Source organism: Galeopterus variegatus, unplaced genomic scaffold, assembly GCF_000696425.1.
Source record: "Galeopterus variegatus unplaced genomic scaffold, G_variegatus-3.0.2 Scaffold2123, whole genome shotgun sequence".
Taxonomy (NCBI): Eukaryota; Metazoa; Chordata; class Mammalia; order Dermoptera; family Cynocephalidae; genus Galeopterus; species Galeopterus variegatus.
The window spans coordinates 296,582-313,136 of NW_007728234.1; the positions used below are offsets into that span (position 1 = coordinate 296,582).

Here is a 16,555-nt window from a genome sequence, read left to right on the forward strand (position 1 = left end):
CCCCCCCAGCCGCGCGCCGAGTCCCGCCCCGCCCTCCAGGTGCTCTCGGGCGTCGCTTCCGTAAGTCTCGGGGTTCGCTTTGCCTTGTGTTGAACGTGTAATTCACAGACAATGAAACGCACTTTCTCCCAGCCCAGCTTGAGGTGAGTCTCCACAGGTGCACACACCCGAGTGGCCCCTCGAATCAAAGCACAGGACATTCCACCCACCCCCCAGAAAGCCCCCTCTGAAGTTAACTCCCGTCTCCTCCACAGGTTGCTGCAGACTTGCCTGTCCTAACGCCTCCTATCGACGATGTACCAGGAGTTTGGACTCTGGAGGCCTTTTCGCTCCAGTTACTGTCGCTGCGACTCATCCGTGCTGCTCCTTTGATTGTTGGGCAGCATCACAAGCGTTGACCCGTTCACCGGTTGATGGGCGTGTTGGTGATTTCCAGGTTAGGGCTGTTAAGAAACAGGCCGCCGTGAACACTCGTGGACGAGTGTCTGTGTGGAGGTCTGATCTTATCTCTCTTTGAATGGCCAGGGGTGAGGCAGGTGAAGTCTCAGGGCTTTTCTGGCCTCAGGAGGCTTTCTGGAAGGTTCTCTCCTCACCCGAGGGCCCACTTCTTTGGGCACCGGTCGTTTCTCTACGTTGAAGCTTCCCAGAACTGCCTACGCTAGCCAGAGTCTACCTGCTCTACCGTTTTTCAAGTAAGTGTCCCATGTTTTCATTCTAAATAATTACTTTAAAAATCTGAAATTTTAGCTTTTGAGAAAAGCTAAAGATTTCAAGTTAAATAAAAGTTGGAGCCCAACTGTATAGACGTCCAAACAATTGTTTTTTTTACTGTAGAAACTGAAAAACATTTTCAGCCCTCATTAGAACTAAAACAGCACTTTTGAAAATTAGCTGGCACTAAAAAGGCCTGAGAAGCCCAAATTACCCAAAACAGGGAAGAAAACAAACACACATATCCATTAAAAATAAAAATGAATTCATATTCAAGTTGAACAAAAAATCTGAACTTAAAGGTCATTTTGGCTAATTTTCTCAAAAAGATCAATTCAGTTTCCAGTGAGTCTCCAAATAAGGTTTGACTGCAAAACAGTATTTTAAATTTACTTTTAATAATGACGGTCTTCATCATATTTGCATTGGATTTACTTCTATATACATACTTCCAGGACCTTCCATCACTATCAAAATCCCATCATTACCTTGATTAAATGCACTCACACTAAAAAACTGTTTGTGAGATTCTTTTGCACAAAGCTGTGACAGTCTAACCCTTACTTGCCACTGCAAATACATGACTAAAGATCTACCAAAAACAACTGATGAAAGAAGAAAACCTATTTGCTACACTCTTAGAAAAGTAAACAGGCTCTCAGTGGATTCTTGGAGAGGTGACCCCAGGCTCCTTGAGTATAAGTGAAATTAAATCCCAGAACCTTATTACCTTAATTTAAGGCCGGGGATAGGGCTGGCAATAGTTGAATACTTATCTACACCAGGGTGTTTTTAACACTGTGATAATGAACCATCTAGATAAGGAAGTTAAATAACTGTATGTATAATCTAAAAGGCCATATAAGAAAAGGCAAGCCACACTATGGTTGGAACTCTACAGAAAAGATGCCTGGGGTGAGATTGGAATGAAATATAAAATGCACTGAAATAATGTTGATAGAAGAGAACGTAGGGCTGTGTAGGTGATGTTTCTCTCTACCTTTAAAAAATTTTTATATCATAGTTATATTTTTGATAGGAAAACAAATCATAAAGGCTTCAAGAATGACCATGTACTTTAAAGTTTAAATTAAAATAAATTTTTATTCAAAGCATCTTTTAAAATCACAGCATGTTTATTTTTATGCTGTTAACTCTGCCAAACTACAACTTAGCCAAATGAATCACAAAACACTACAAAAATTTGAATGTAAACCACATTTTTAAAACAAAAAGCAGTCATAACACACCTCAAATTTTGGATGCCAATGTTATTTTGTACAAGTATATAGCTTATATCAAGAAAAGTCACTTTAAGTGTTTCTAAAGTACATAGCTGTAATAATTTCTTAAACTGTCCCAATTATACAAATAAAAAATGTGAATATAACTATTATAGTTGATAAAAGCTGACTGGAGAAAAACAAAAACCTTCTTTTGAAGGCCTTCAATTTTATCATATGTAAATTGGTAAATGTTTGTTATTTTTTTAAATTCTTACTGCCCTTCCTTCTTTAGGTAAGTTTATCAAATTTAAATTTTTCAAGACTGATGAGTGTTGCTTTTTAGTTCATTTAAATCATTTTTAAAAGGAAAAATTCTAGAGGAAATGTTGAAACCTAAACCAAGAAAATTCAGTTGTTAAAGTCTCTCTTACCAGGGCTTATAAGTGCTCCAAGTTAAAATTCTATATACCAGATTACAAACAAAATTCTTAGACCATTACAGATATAAATTCTCATATTACAAAAAAAAAAAAAAAAAAAAAAAAAAAAAATTTGTAATTTACTGTACAGAGGAATTACATTTTTAAAGTATGTCCCCATCATACACATTATTTGTAACTATCATATCTTCTTACATACTTTCATTCCTCTTAAAAACATTTACATACTTCCCCTTCCCAGTGGCTACATATTTTAAACTATCTGTGTACTGCAACACATGGGGATTTTGGGATAAAGAAGCCTACATTCTAGATAATGTTTAAACTACACCTGTAGGGTACCACTTCAACTCAAAAGAGAAAAAAGGCACTAAAGAGCCAATATTTCCCTCTTATTACTGAGTTTTACTCCAATTAAGTAATCTATAAATTACCATGCTATGCATGTCATTTAGTTCTGCTTATAAGAAAAATCAAAATGATGCAGCTTTTTGCCTATATAAAGGAGGTGGACTGCTCAGCTCTTGATTTTTCTGTTCGTGCTTCAGAACATAAAGTGATGTTTATTTACTTCATCTACTTGGAAAAATGGTTTAAAACCACCACACAAGTTAACACACTTGCAGTTAAAACTATTCCAGAAGCCGACTTATTTGAGTAGCTAATATTTTCTGCAGTATTTCACTTATAGCTAAATTTAGTGAACACAAAACAGCTTGGCATGTTACTCTGAAGTAAAGCAAGAAGGTGGATTTATGCACTGAAAATATAAATATGGAGGCTTCTATTTGCTAATCATTCTAAACAAGCAGTACAATTAAAATTTAGTGTTTGCTAACAAAAAATCTAACATATTTCACTACACAACAACCCTGTAGATGTCCCTTTTATTAATAAAACTCCAAGTGCCAAATCTCATTACAGGGCCCATAATATATATATATTTTTTTTTTAAGAAAAGAAAGATCAATTACCATGTTACCTAGACTTTGCAAGATTAATCACTCAATTTCAGCAGATGAGAAATATGAAATGTGCAAAAGTTCCCAAGTGAACATGCTAGGGATGACAAGTGCTTTTCAAACTTAAACATTATACTGAATTGTAAAGCCCCATAAAGATAGAATAAGACTGATTTTACTCCAATTTTGAAAATTCTGAACTATCGTGCATCTTACCAAGATCCTCAAATATTTATTTTCTTCCAAGTCCATAACTTAGAACATTTTCCAAAATAGTTTCCCATTTCTCTAGCCTTATCGGGCACACTATTTTGCAGTTTAAAAATATATATCTTACACACCTATCTTATGCTTTCTTGCTTCAGTGTTTACAGTATTGGTAAACATACTCATATACATTGTTTAAAATGATCTTATAAATAATCTATTTCAACCTTCTTTGGCTATTTGTACCATCCTGTTTTTCATACAAGTGTCTTATTCAGAAAGTGCTTCCTGTGAGAACTGCTTCCAATGAATTCATTAAACTTGCAAAACCTAGCTTCCCACAATATGTAGTTTTCTACCCTGTACTGTGCAGTCCATATTTACAAAATATTTTAAGCTTTACATCAAATTCATTTCCATATAAAAAAAGTGCAATTCTCTCTCACCCCATATTCTGGGGCAATGACATTCTTCATAAATTTCTACAGAATAGCAGCCTATGATAAGCAAATAAGGTGCTTAGCTTATGCCCAGGGATCTACTTTTGAAGTACGCCGGGCAGTACTTCTGCACAGGGCAGGAGTCCGCATCCTGGCTACTGGCGGAGCGGCGCCCCAGTCAGGTTGGCCAGCTCTATGAGGGCCAGGGCTCCATGCAGGCGCTCGCGCTGCTCCTGCAGCCGGCGCTGGGCACCGCTCCTCTCATCGTCCTCCTCATCAGACTGAAGGTATTCCAGAGGGTCCTGCTGCTCCTGGTCGGCCTTCTGGGCCAGCTTGCCTTTCAAGGTGGGGGTGCGCTGCTCTCTCATTTCCCAATACCTACATGAAATGTGTATGCATTAGCTCTACAGTCGACATCAAATTCCCAAATATTCACTTTTCCTTTCAAAAAGTTCTTTACCACAGTGTTACTTTTATGTGTTTCAGTGTATAAAGTTATAAAGTGATTTCACATATACCACATATACTTCCCATTTACAGAGGGAAAAAAACTCAAGTTCAAAGGAGTTAAGAGACTTGCTCAGGTCTCTATAATAAAAAATTGGCAGATCTCATACTCAACTCTCTAATCACATGTTTTTGCCATTAAACTATCGCTGCCTTAAAGATCATATATGAAATGCACTAGAGTAAAATAGACATAGCAGAAAAAATATTTATTAGAAACCTAATTATCCTTTCCACAGAGGAACAGTAACCTCTGACAAGTTAACTGTGTAAAACAGTGAACCCACAAAATATGACAGTGATTAACATCTGTAACAGAGTTCATTCAAAAACTTAAGAACACCACCCTTATTCCATAAAATAGCCAACTGATAATTCACAAGAGAAAATGCAAATGTTCAAAATGACAGTACCACTGTGTACAAAAATGTTCACACAAACACTTGTATTTTAATGTTCATAGCAGCTCTATTTGTGATAGGTAGCCAAAACCCAGATGGCCATTGACAGGTGAATGAACTAACAAGTTGAGGTATATCCATGCAAAGGATTACTACTCAGCAACAAAAGGAATGAACTGTTGATACACTCAACAACACAGAGGTATCTCAAAATAATTATGTTAAAAGAAGCCAGACAAACAGGAGTACACACTGTATTTCTACACTTGTATAAAACTCTACAAAATGCAAACTGATTCATAGAGACCGCAGATCAGTGTTGTTCGGGGAGGAGGGGGCAGAAAGGGGCAGGATGAGTTGCAAAGGGGCATGAGGAAACTTGGAAGTGAGGCGTATGCTCACTGTGGTGATATACACATATGTCAAGATGTATCAAATTGCACACTTTAAATATGTACTGTCTATTGTATGTCAATTATGCCTCAACAAAGCTGTTTTTAAAATTACGTAGAAAAATAATACAACTACCAGATTTCAGGAAATCTAGACTACTCAAACTGGAAAAGTTGCACAGAGGTATAAAAAAGGAAATGCAAATAGTTCATATGATTTGAAGCATAACTAGAAAAGGAGAATGGCAAAAGGTAAGTTTAGCAAGTCAGCAGGGACCAGGTAATGAAGGGCTTTGAATGCCATAATAAAGGGTTTGCACTTTATACTGTGGATCATATTGGCATTTTAGAAAGATCCCTCTGGCAGCAGCACAGAAAATGGACTGAGAGGGTTCAAGTGACAGGCTGAGTTAGTAAGGAGGTAGAATGCATAACTTGGTCACTGAGCAGATGGGAGAAAGAGGATAAAGGTGAGGATGACCAATAAGTTTCTGGCTTGGGCAAAATTAGATTATGGGGCAGTGGGGGCCAACCAGGAGGAAGAGAGAGAAAGGAAATGACAGATATATTTAGTTCAAGGTGCTCAGAGACATCCCATCCGAATAGAACATTTCTATGGTAGTGCTAACAAATTTCCCTGGGCTTGAATAATCAAATAGTATTTTCAGTTTCCAGACAAAACATGGAGTTCACTCATTCAGGTATTTTTGGAGGCTCGTAAACTTTGCAAAGCCCTAGGGATACAGCAGTAAACAAGACAAATAGCCCTGCCCCTGTGTGGAGCTTGTGGTCCAGCCGGGAAGACAGTGAACAAACAAATGTGTGATGATGTTTTGAAAGGGAAAATATGGTGTATTATGGAAGCACCAAGTAAGTGGGTTCAGGCTTGCTTGCCTTGGGGGCATGATGAGCAGGTCAGGGAAGCCTTCCTGCAGTGATGTTTAGCCTGAGTAAGAAGGGGCCGGCCCGGAGGCGCACTGGATAGTGCGCCGCTTGGGAAGCGCGGCGGCGCTCCTGTCCGAGGGTTCGGATCCGGCGTACGGACCGGCTCCCGCCCACTGGCGGGGGCGGGGGGGGGGGGCGCGGGGGTGGGGCGGCCGCTTGGGAAGCGCGGCGGCGCTCCTGTCCGAGGGTTCGGATCCGGCGTACGGACCGGCTCCCGCCCACTGGCGGGGGCGGGGGGGGGGGGCGCGGGGGTGGGGCGGCCGCTTGGGAAGCGCGGCGGCGCTCCTGTCCGAGGGTTCGGATCCGGCGTACGGACCGGCTCCCGCCCACTGGCGGGGGCGGGGGGGGGGGGCGCGGGGGTGGGGCGGCCGCTTGGGAAGCGCGGCGGCGCTCCTGTCCGAGGGTTCGGATCCGGCGTACGGACCGGCTCCCGCCCACTGGCGGGGGCGGGGGGGGGGGGCGCGGGGGTGGGGCGGCCGCTTGGGAAGCGCGGCGGCGCTCCTGTCCGAGGGTTCGGATCCGGCGTACGGACCGGCTCCCGCTCACTGGCTGAGCGAGGCGCGGGAGCAACGCCGAGGCTTGCGATCCCGTTGCCGGTCCCCGGTCCGGTGGGGGGGCAAACAGGGGGGTTGGGATCCGTTGCCGGACAAGGAAAAAAAAAAAAAAAAAAAAAAAAAAAGAAATGAAGGCGAGCAAAGAGTGGCTCCATGAAGAGGGGAGCAAGCACTCGAGGCCAAGGGAGCAGCACACAGCCTGAAACAGTGACAGTGATGGCGAGAAACCAGCAGCCTACGTGGTGGGAAAGCTGCGTTACCAGAGGGAGGCCAACCTGCCCCAGCACAGCTAGGGGTTCTAGACTTTATCCAGGTGCAGAAGAAGCCAGTGAGACTGGGGAGAGGCACGGTCAGCTGCTGCTGGCTTGTATACAGTAGATGATCCTTAAAGTAAAATATCCTTAGAGAAAATTTCTATACTGGTCCCCTTGTTGCTATTAGAAAAAATTAAATTTGGTACTTTTTGGAACTTCACTTTAGAAGAACCTGTGATCTCCAGTCCTGCTATAATCAGCACATAGCTAACACTAATAGTCAGGTAAGGAAGATGAAGACGGGCTGCACTCATGATGAAATACACTACACGTAAAACATTCTTTCAAAATGCAAAACTCTTCCATTTAAAATAAGTCATGGTCTAAGCACTCAAACTAGTTATCATATTGTAGTTTTCTATCGCACCCAGATCTTAATTCCACTCATAACAATTCTGTAGGAAATAAAAGTCCATTCAGAATTATTTTATAAAATTTGTATAAAGGCAACTTATTTAAAGTGAGAGAACTGCCAAAGTGCCTAACATGAACCCGAGACCTGGACAGGTGTCTTCACAGCAGACTACAGAGAGCACCTTACTTTGCCAGCCACTCTGCAGCAGCCTTGTTGTCTGCAGCCTGATGCTTGCTGAGTGTGTCTGTGGGCTCCTCTCGCTTCAGCCTGGCATACGGGTGCTTCGGACAGTGGCGGTTTGCATGGGTGAATCTACTCAGGCAGCCTTCAAAACATGGAAGGAAACACTTGTCAGAATCTGGACATCTAGCAAGCAGACATATGGAAAATGTTCAGTTTCACTGGTACCCAAGGGAAGTAAATTAAGATGGTGAGATTTAGCATTCTGTAACCAAACAAGCCTAAGCCCAGTCTTATCAATCAATGGTAGTGAGGGGAGGGGAAGACGGTTCTGTCACATCTCCGTCTTTGCCATGTGTGTCCAACCCCATTGGAAAGTGACTTATTGGGCCGGGCCGGTGGCACACCCCTCCCGCCAAGGGTTTGGATCCCATATAGAGACCGGTCCGCTCACTGGTTGAGCGCGGTGCGGACGCGACACTGAGGGTTGCAATCCCGTTGCCGGTCGCCGTACGGGCGCGACACCGAGGGTTGTGATCCCGTTACCGGTCACGAAAAAAGACAAAAAGGAAAAAAAAAAAAAAAGAAAGTGACTTATTAGCACCAGTCATAAAATGTTTAAAACCTGGGCCGGCCCGGTGGCGCACTGGATAGTGCACCGCTTGGGAAGCGCGGCGGCGCTCCCGTCCGAGGGTTCGGATCCCACATACGGACCGGTTCCCGCTCACTGGCTGAGCAGGGCGCGGGAGCAACACCGAGGGTTGCAGTCCCGTTGCCGGTCCCCGGTCCAGTACGGGGGCAACACTGAGGGTTGCGATCCGTTGCCGGACATGGAAAAAAGACAAAAGACAAAAATAAAAATAAAAATAAATAAATAAATAAATAAATAAAACCTGACCCAGAAATTCCACTCTTAGAATCTGTCATAAGGAAACATTCCAAAAGATGAACAAAGCTGTAAGTGGGAGAATGTTCCCCTCAGCTTTGTTGGTAACAAGCAAATTTTGAAAACAAATTAAATATTCACTATCCAACACTGAGGTAATCAGTGTGCGTGTGTGTGTGTGTGTGTGTGTGTGTGTGTGTGTGTGCTTAAGCAAATTCACTAGATGAAAAATTTATACATTTGTAACATTTGTAACAATAATCAAGGAAACTACACAGCACTGAGACAGAACTGTACTAAATTTCAAATATAACTATATAAAAATGTGCATGAGAAAACATCTTTTAGAAATTGTGATGAGATTAAGAAAATCACTTAAGACAAGATAATAAGCTCTCTTTAGTTTAACAGTTAAAAAGTTTAAAACCAACGTAAAAGCCTACTCTAAAGGCTGTATTTATTTTCATAGATTTTTCTACTGCCTACAACAGAATACAGTATTTTTAATTGCCCTTTAAGGTTTTCACCTAAAATGACTGATTAAAAATCAATGACTTTTAATGATTTTCAATCAGTGACTGCCAATAAATTAAGTATGGATCACAATCATCAAGAAAGCTTAAGATGTTTTATAAAGTTTATATCAAAAATCTCTCCCCCCCAAAAATTCAGGTGAAAATATTTTAACTGTTAACTCACAACTAATTTTTCCATAAACTTAACTTCTAACACCATACCATTTTCTGAACAAACAAAAGGTTTCTCTCCGGTGTGAAGACGCTGATGCGTTTTGAGCTGTCCACTTTGAACAAAGGCTTTTCCACAGTCTGGATAGTCACACAGATAGGGTCTCTCACCTAAGTAGACAGATGTTATGGATTATATCTGAGACAATAAGGTGAGAAGAGGAAGGGGGTGGAGAGAGAATCAACCTTCATATAGGTCATGACTCCAGACAACAATGAAACATGTCCTCACAGCTCCTGCAGAGCCACAAATGGAAATGCTAATGGCAGCACTTGGATGGTATCAGCAGCTGTCTGTTAGGGATCCATATTTTCTTCAGGCCTTGTGCTTTCAGGTACCCAGGCTCAAGTCCTTGAAGTTATCAACTTCAGCTTATCCTGTAATTTTTATCCCCCATAATCCAAATCACTAGCGCTGGCTGATTCTTTATAATGTCTCCCATCCCTGCTTTCCCAACGCAACTTCCTCTGGCCAAACTGGCAGCCCCTCCCACCTTCAGAATGAACCCTCCTACCTGGCCTAGTCTCTCCTCCCGCACAGCACTTCCAGAGTAGCTAGCACAGAACTCTGTTTTTGTCATACCATTTATCCCCTAAACCATCCCAAACCCTATTACACTTCTTGGAAAACTAAAAATTGTCTGTTGGCTTTTAAGTGCTCCCCTATCTGTGCTTTATGCAATCCCACCAACCTTATTAGCTAGTGGGTTCGTGGTGCTGGGGGGCAGGGATTATCTTTACTTCCGTCCTGGAGAGTCATTCCAGCCAGGAGGCAATTCCTGGTCTTATTCTAATCCTGTAAAATCTTACCTTCTCTTCCCATTCAAGTCTTCCCAGTCCTGTATGCTCTTGGTGAAACTCTTCCTACCTCCCCCTTCCTCCAAATAATTGAACTTTGTATCCCTTTGTTAACTTAAGTGTCCTGTGTGGTTCATGTATCATGACAGTCTCCTTCTGCAAAGAGTCATAATACTTTATACTTGACTTAAATTCCTATAGACAAAGTAGTGGTAGACTCAGACAAAGTGCTCAAAAAATGTTCAATCACAATATTCTTTAATCAACAGTTATGCACTGGGTCTCCCAATATGACTCAAAGAACAATAACGAGTCCGCTCTAGATTCCTCATTATTTAGAGATACACTAAATGGTTGTGATAGTTGGATACAAGTTAATAAAACACAGGATTTAGGGGAATGATTTAAAATAGTAAAAGAAAAACTTTTTATAAAGCACATACTATTAGAACTTAACTCTCCCTTAGGGATGTTGGGTTCGGCGCAGTAGGCCAAGGCCTGGAAGTATCAGATGACACACAATGGATTAGTGGGGGTCACGACTGGAACTCATGGCTCTCCTCATGCCACGTGGTTTTGGATCTTACCTGTGCTGGCAATAAGTGCTCTAAAGCCTGTGAACCAGTTATTTGGGGGGGTATTTTCAGACTAATTAGATTACAAAAAATATAAAATTTCTCAAAATTAGGTTATTCAATTAAGAAATAGTTTTATTAATGGTATCTAAAGTCAAAATCTATAGCCACCTCAGTTTATAATGATTCTGAATCAAAACTTCATGCTTTTTCAAGGATTTAGCTAAGAAAACTACATTTTATCATATCAATAAAATATACCTTTTCAAAAACCAATAATAAGAAAAAAATAAGAAACAGGTAATGACCATAAACATAGTGAAGAAAAGAGGGACCAAAGGTTAAAAGCCCAAGTTCTAGACCAGTAGTGCCCAACTGAAATATAATGTGAACCACATTCCAGAAGCCATATTAGAAAAAGTAAAAGAAAAAGGAGAAATTAATTTTAATAATATATTTGTTTAACCCAGTTTATCTAAAATATTGTCATTTCAATGATCAGTAGTAAAAATTATTAATGAAATTGTGTACTCTCCTTCTTCCTGCTAAGTATATTTTCCACTTATTGCCCATCTCAGCTTAGATGAGTCATATTTCGAGTGCTCTAGAGCCACATGTGTGAGCAGCTGCTCTACTGGGCAATGCTGCTGTAGACTGAAGGGTATGAGAGATTGTCAGACAGAGGTAATTGATTTCTTGGCACCTCAGTTTCCTCATCTGTAAATTTTTAGATAAACTATTAAGTTTCTTCCTCTGGGGCCAGATGGAAGGGCCCACTATGAATTATTTTTTGGCTGTCCACATGGGATTTAAAATGCAAGTATAATTTCCATATACAAATAAAGATGTACAATACTCTTGGGATAGCTACCTACAATACATTTAATTTTGAAAAACCATAGTTCACTGTAGATTTGATGGTTAGGTCAAACACTGATGCTACACTGAGAACTCTAGAAATTTCATTAAAAACTTAACTACTACTGTTTATTATTTGGCCTACAAATGAATTTTAACAAATACATAAATAACTTAAGAGCATATCCAGTAACATTCAGGTACATAGAGAGTCGAACTAAATTTAGCAATAACATGACTGTGACATCTCAATTAATTACCGTGATAACTTCAGAAGTTACATGTTTATAAAACCTCTACTCCCCTTGGGCCGGCCCGGTGGCGCACTGCGCTAGTGCGCCGCTTGGGAAGCGCGGAGGCGCTCCCGCCGAGGGTTCGGATCCCACATACAGACCGGTTCCCGCTCACTGGCTGAGCGAGGCGCGGGGGCAACACCGAGGGTTGCGATCCCGTTGCCGGTCCCGGTCCGGTACGGGGGCGACACTGAGGGTTGCGATCCGTTGCCGGACACGGAAAAAGACAAAAAAAAAAAAAAAACCTCTACTCCCCACCGAAAAGAAACTGGCTACACAGTGCCTGTGTTAAAACTTCATAACCAATAGTGGTAATATGAAAAAATATATAAAGCAACTAAAAAGTTATTTTTTAGGCCCAAACATCAAATCAGCTTTCAGTTAAGTATTACTTCTGGCAGTCTCTAAAATTTGCTTAACTTACCTGTATGAGTCCTTTTGTGGGCCTGAAGCGATTTCTCCCGTGGAAACACCCTATTGCAGATGTTACAACGAATTCTGCTGGACGAATGCTCTCCTTCATTTATTAAATCCCGGACAGTATCTGCTCTGGGTCTACCACGTCGGATTCCATCCTGTTAATTAACAAATTTTATAAACAGTAATGTAATTCCTCGGATTCTACTCATTAAAGCAACATATCATAAAAGATCACTTTTAAAAATCTTTCTTGAGTGATATCAAAGAAAATGTCAAAGTAGGAAGGTCCAACAGCCCATCACTCCACAGGTGACTGAAAAAATCAAGCAAAAACTGCCAGGATCAGCTTTGTCCCAACTCTGGAAAATAGAGATTTGAAGCAACTCAGTGAGCACTAAATCAAGAACAAGTCAACTTAGAACAGTAGGAGAGTTTTGCAGCATTTTTACTTGCCCTTTCCCCCCAGCATCAGTCTTGAAGACAGTAGCCTGCATTCTCAGTACGGAAACCTCAGTCCCTGGCTCGAGAGGAAGCAGAATAGACCTCACTCTGAAAGAATTGTGTTTGTCTGTTTTGACCTGCCTGTGGGCCACCTGAAAAACTGACACATTGCTTAGCCTTTGTTTTGCCTAACTTGGAACTCTTTCAGGGCAGAAAAGTGGCTATTCAGAGGGCACAGCTCAAAAACCTGTAAGGCAAATAACCTCCTGCCACCAGAGGCAAAAGATTTCAGTTGAGGCAAACAGACATTCCAAAAGCCTGGAAGAAAAAGCTGGGAGAAAGTTTCTTTGGGGAATTACGGCACTGGAAAGTGCCTACATATACCAACAACAGAAATTTAGAAAGCCATGCATATGCGCAGGGCAGGAAGAATGCTCAGAAAAGACCTGAAAAGACCCTAAGCATTCACTTCTGGACGATTTAAGCTCAGCACAAGTAGGAAATGAAGGCTAAGGCAGAGTTATCAACAGCATGGCTAAGCACTGAAAGTGTGCCCCAACAGCAAGCCATTCTGCAAAGACTGAGGGAGGGTTTTCCCCCTTTCTTTTCTCTTTCTTTTTTTTCATTTTTTCGTGGGAAGGTTGGGGGGCTCCAGGTATTCAAGGAACTCTCACTCAATACACTAGCTGACCACATGCTAAAGAAACAGAAACTTTAGAGAACAAACACCACAAAGAATAGTTTATAAAAAATATTTTAGAAAAGTCACTAAACAACTACAACCCACAGCAAACAAAAACAAACTGAAAAGAAAGAGTCTGATTTCTGGAGTTACCACATTATAATATTCAAAACATCCAGTTTTCAACAAACTATTTCAAGCATACAAAGAAATAAAAAAGGGTGGTACATATACAGGAAAAATTAACAGAAAGAGACCGAGAAGAAATACAAAGACTTTAAATCACCTTAAAAATGCTAAACAAGGGCCGGCCCGGTGGCGCACTGGAGAGTGTGCCACCTGGGAGCGCGGAGGCGCTCCCGCCGAGGGTTCGGATCCCATGGAGAGACCGGTTCCCGCTCACTGGTTGAGTGCGGTGCGGGCACAACACCGAGGGTTGCGATCTCGTTGCCGGTCCCCGGTGCGGGCGCAACACCGAGGGTTGCAATCCCGTTACCGGTCAGTAAAAAAGACAAAAAGGAAAAAAAAATGCTAAATGAGCTAATGAAAACCATGGGCAAAGAATGAAAAGAAGCCAAGAGAACAATGTCTCAACAAACAGAATACCAATAAAGAGACAAAAATTATAGAAAGGAACAAACAGATATTCTGGAGCTGAAAAGTACAAAAACTGAAATGAAAAGAATTCACTAGAGAGTTTCAGTGACAGACCTGAATTGGCAGAAGAATCAGCAAACTCAAAGATAGGTCTGTTGAAATTATCTAGTCTGAACAACAGAAAGAGAAAGGAATGAAGAGAAATGTACAGAGCCTAAGACTAACCTGTGAGACACCATCAAGCATATCGATATACACATAATTGGAGTCCCAGAGGCAAGAGAGAAAAAAGCAGAATGTTTGAAGAAATAATGGCTGAAAACTTCCCAAATTTGATAAGACACAAATCTAAATATCCAAGATCACTGAACTTCAGGAAGAATAAGAGAGCCACACTGAGACACATTATAATCAAACTGTTGAAAGACAAAGAGAGAATCTTGAAAACAGCAAGAAAACGAATCATCATGTACAAGAGGTCCTCAATATGACTAGTAGCTGATTTCTCAGGAGAAACTACAGAAAGCAGCAGGATGACATGTTTAAGGTACTAAAGAAAACAATGTAATATTCTATATCCAGCAAAACTATCCTTCAAAAATGAAGAAATTAAGACATTCCCAGGTAAACAAAAGTTCATTGCTAGTAGACCTGCAATAAATGCTAAAGGGATTTCTTCAGAAAAAATGAAAGGATACTAGGCAGTACTTCAAAGCCATATAAATAAACACTGGTGAAGGTATCTACTTAGGTAAATACAAAAGCCAGAATCATTGTATTTTTGGTTTATAACTCCCTTTTTTCCCCTATATAAAAGACAAATGCCAAATGCATAAAACAGTAATTATAAATCCATGTTAATGGGATCATGATGTATAAAGATGTAATTTGTGACAACATCATCATAAAAGGAGACAGCTGTACAGGAGTAGAGTTTTTGTAGACTATTAAATTTAAGGTGTTACTAATTCAAAATAGATTATTATAAGTTTAAGAGGTTCATTGAAATTCTTAGGGTAATCACTAATAAGTTTTTAAAAAAGAAAATGAGAAAGAAATGAAAACTACCAAAAAATCAGTTAAACATGTAAGGCATTAATGAAGAAATTTAGAAACAAAATAAGTCTATGTCATAGGAAACAAATAACAAAATGGCAGAAGTCCTTCCCTATCAGTAATCACTTTAAATGTAAGTGGGTTAAACTCTCCAATTAAAAGGCAGAGATCAGTAAACAAACAAACAAACAAAAAAGCATGATCCATCTATATGCTGAGAGACTCACTTTAGATCCAAAAACACAAATAGGTTAAAAGTGAAAGGACAGAAAAAGGTATAACTGTTATAAATACACACCTACAGAGCCCCCAAAATATATGAAGCAAAAATTTGCAGAATTAAAGGGAGACATAGTTGAAAAATAGGTGGAAACTCCAGTACCCTACTTTCAATAATGGATAGGATAACTAGGGAAAATATCCACAAAGATACTCCCAACATAGACCATATGTTGGGCCACAAAACAAGACTCAATAAATCTTAAAAGACTGAAAGGATCCAAAGTATCTTCTCTAACCACATAGAATGAAACTATAAGTCAACAATAGAAGGAAAAGAGAAACAAATATGTGGAAATTAAACAACACAGTCTTAAATAGCCAATGGATCAGAGAAGAAATCACAAGGAAAAAAAAAAAAATAGTTTGACACAAATGAAAACATAACATACCAAAACTTATGGGATGCAGATCAGGAATTGGAAGACTTAACATTGATAAGATAGCAATATTACCCAAAGCACTCTTACAGATTCAATGCAATCTCTATTAAAATTCCAATGGCCTTTTTTTTTTTTCCAGAAATGGAAAAGGGGATTCTGAAATTCATATGAAGTTGCAGGAGGCTCCAAATAGTCAAAACAATATTGAAAAAGAACAAAGCAGGAGGACTCAAACTTCACAGTTTCAAAACTGGAAACTATGTTTAACTTGCTTACTATGAAGCAATGGTAATCAAGACAGTGTGGTACTAGCATAAGGAAAGATATACAGATCAATGAAATAGAATTGAGAGTACAGAAATAAACCCATATATATATAGCTGCTGTGGTTTGAATGTCCCCCCAAGCTCATGTTGGAACTTAACTTCAAATATGGTGGTGGAAGGTGGGGCCTTTAAGAGGTGATTGGATTATGAGGACTGTGCCCTCATGAATGGATTGATCCATTCATGGAGTAATGGGTTGATGGTTGTCATGGGCATGGTTCTGATGGCTTTACAATGAGAATGAGTGAGAAAGTTAGCTCTCTTGCTCAGCCCATTCTCCCTGTGTTCCCATGCAACTCTGTAGAGAGTTCCCACCCAGAAAGCCATCACCAGATGTGTTCTCTGAACCACGGACTTCCCAGCCTCCAAAACTGTGAGAAATTTCATTTTCTTACATATTACCCAGTTTCAGGTATTCTCTTATAAGCACAGAAAATGGACTAACACAATGGCCAACTGATTTTCAACAGGGCCCCAAGAACATTCAATGAGGAAAGAAGAGTCTCTTCAAGAAATGGTTCTGAGATAACTGGATTTCCACATGCAAAAGAATAAAAGTTGGGTCCCTACTTTACACCATA

General features: G+C 40.5%; 1 protein-coding gene and 1 long non-coding RNA gene across 2 annotated transcripts; one reads left to right on the forward strand and one right to left on the reverse strand.

Annotated features, from left to right (window-relative positions):
- The first annotated feature begins 260 nt into the window (after positions 1 to 260).
- LOC103596810 lies at positions 261 to 801 on the forward strand. The gene is made up of 2 exons (XR_551066.1): positions 261 to 436; positions 526 to 801. It is a non-coding gene; the product is annotated as an uncharacterized LOC103596810 (long non-coding RNA).
- Positions 802 to 1,788: 987 nt separating this feature from the next.
- Positions 1,789 to 14,176, reverse strand: ZNF367 (zinc finger protein 367). Its single transcript, XM_008580529.1, has 5 exons — positions 14,156 to 14,176; positions 12,215 to 12,365; positions 9,258 to 9,377; positions 7,641 to 7,779; positions 1,789 to 4,364 (listed from the first exon to the last, which is right to left on the reverse strand). The coding sequence occupies exons 1-5, from the start codon at positions 14,174 to 14,176 to the stop codon at positions 4,142 to 4,144; spliced, it is 654 nt and encodes a 217-aa protein (XP_008578751.1). The 3' UTR covers positions 1,789 to 4,141.
- Positions 14,177 to 16,555: the final 2,379 nt, after the last annotated feature.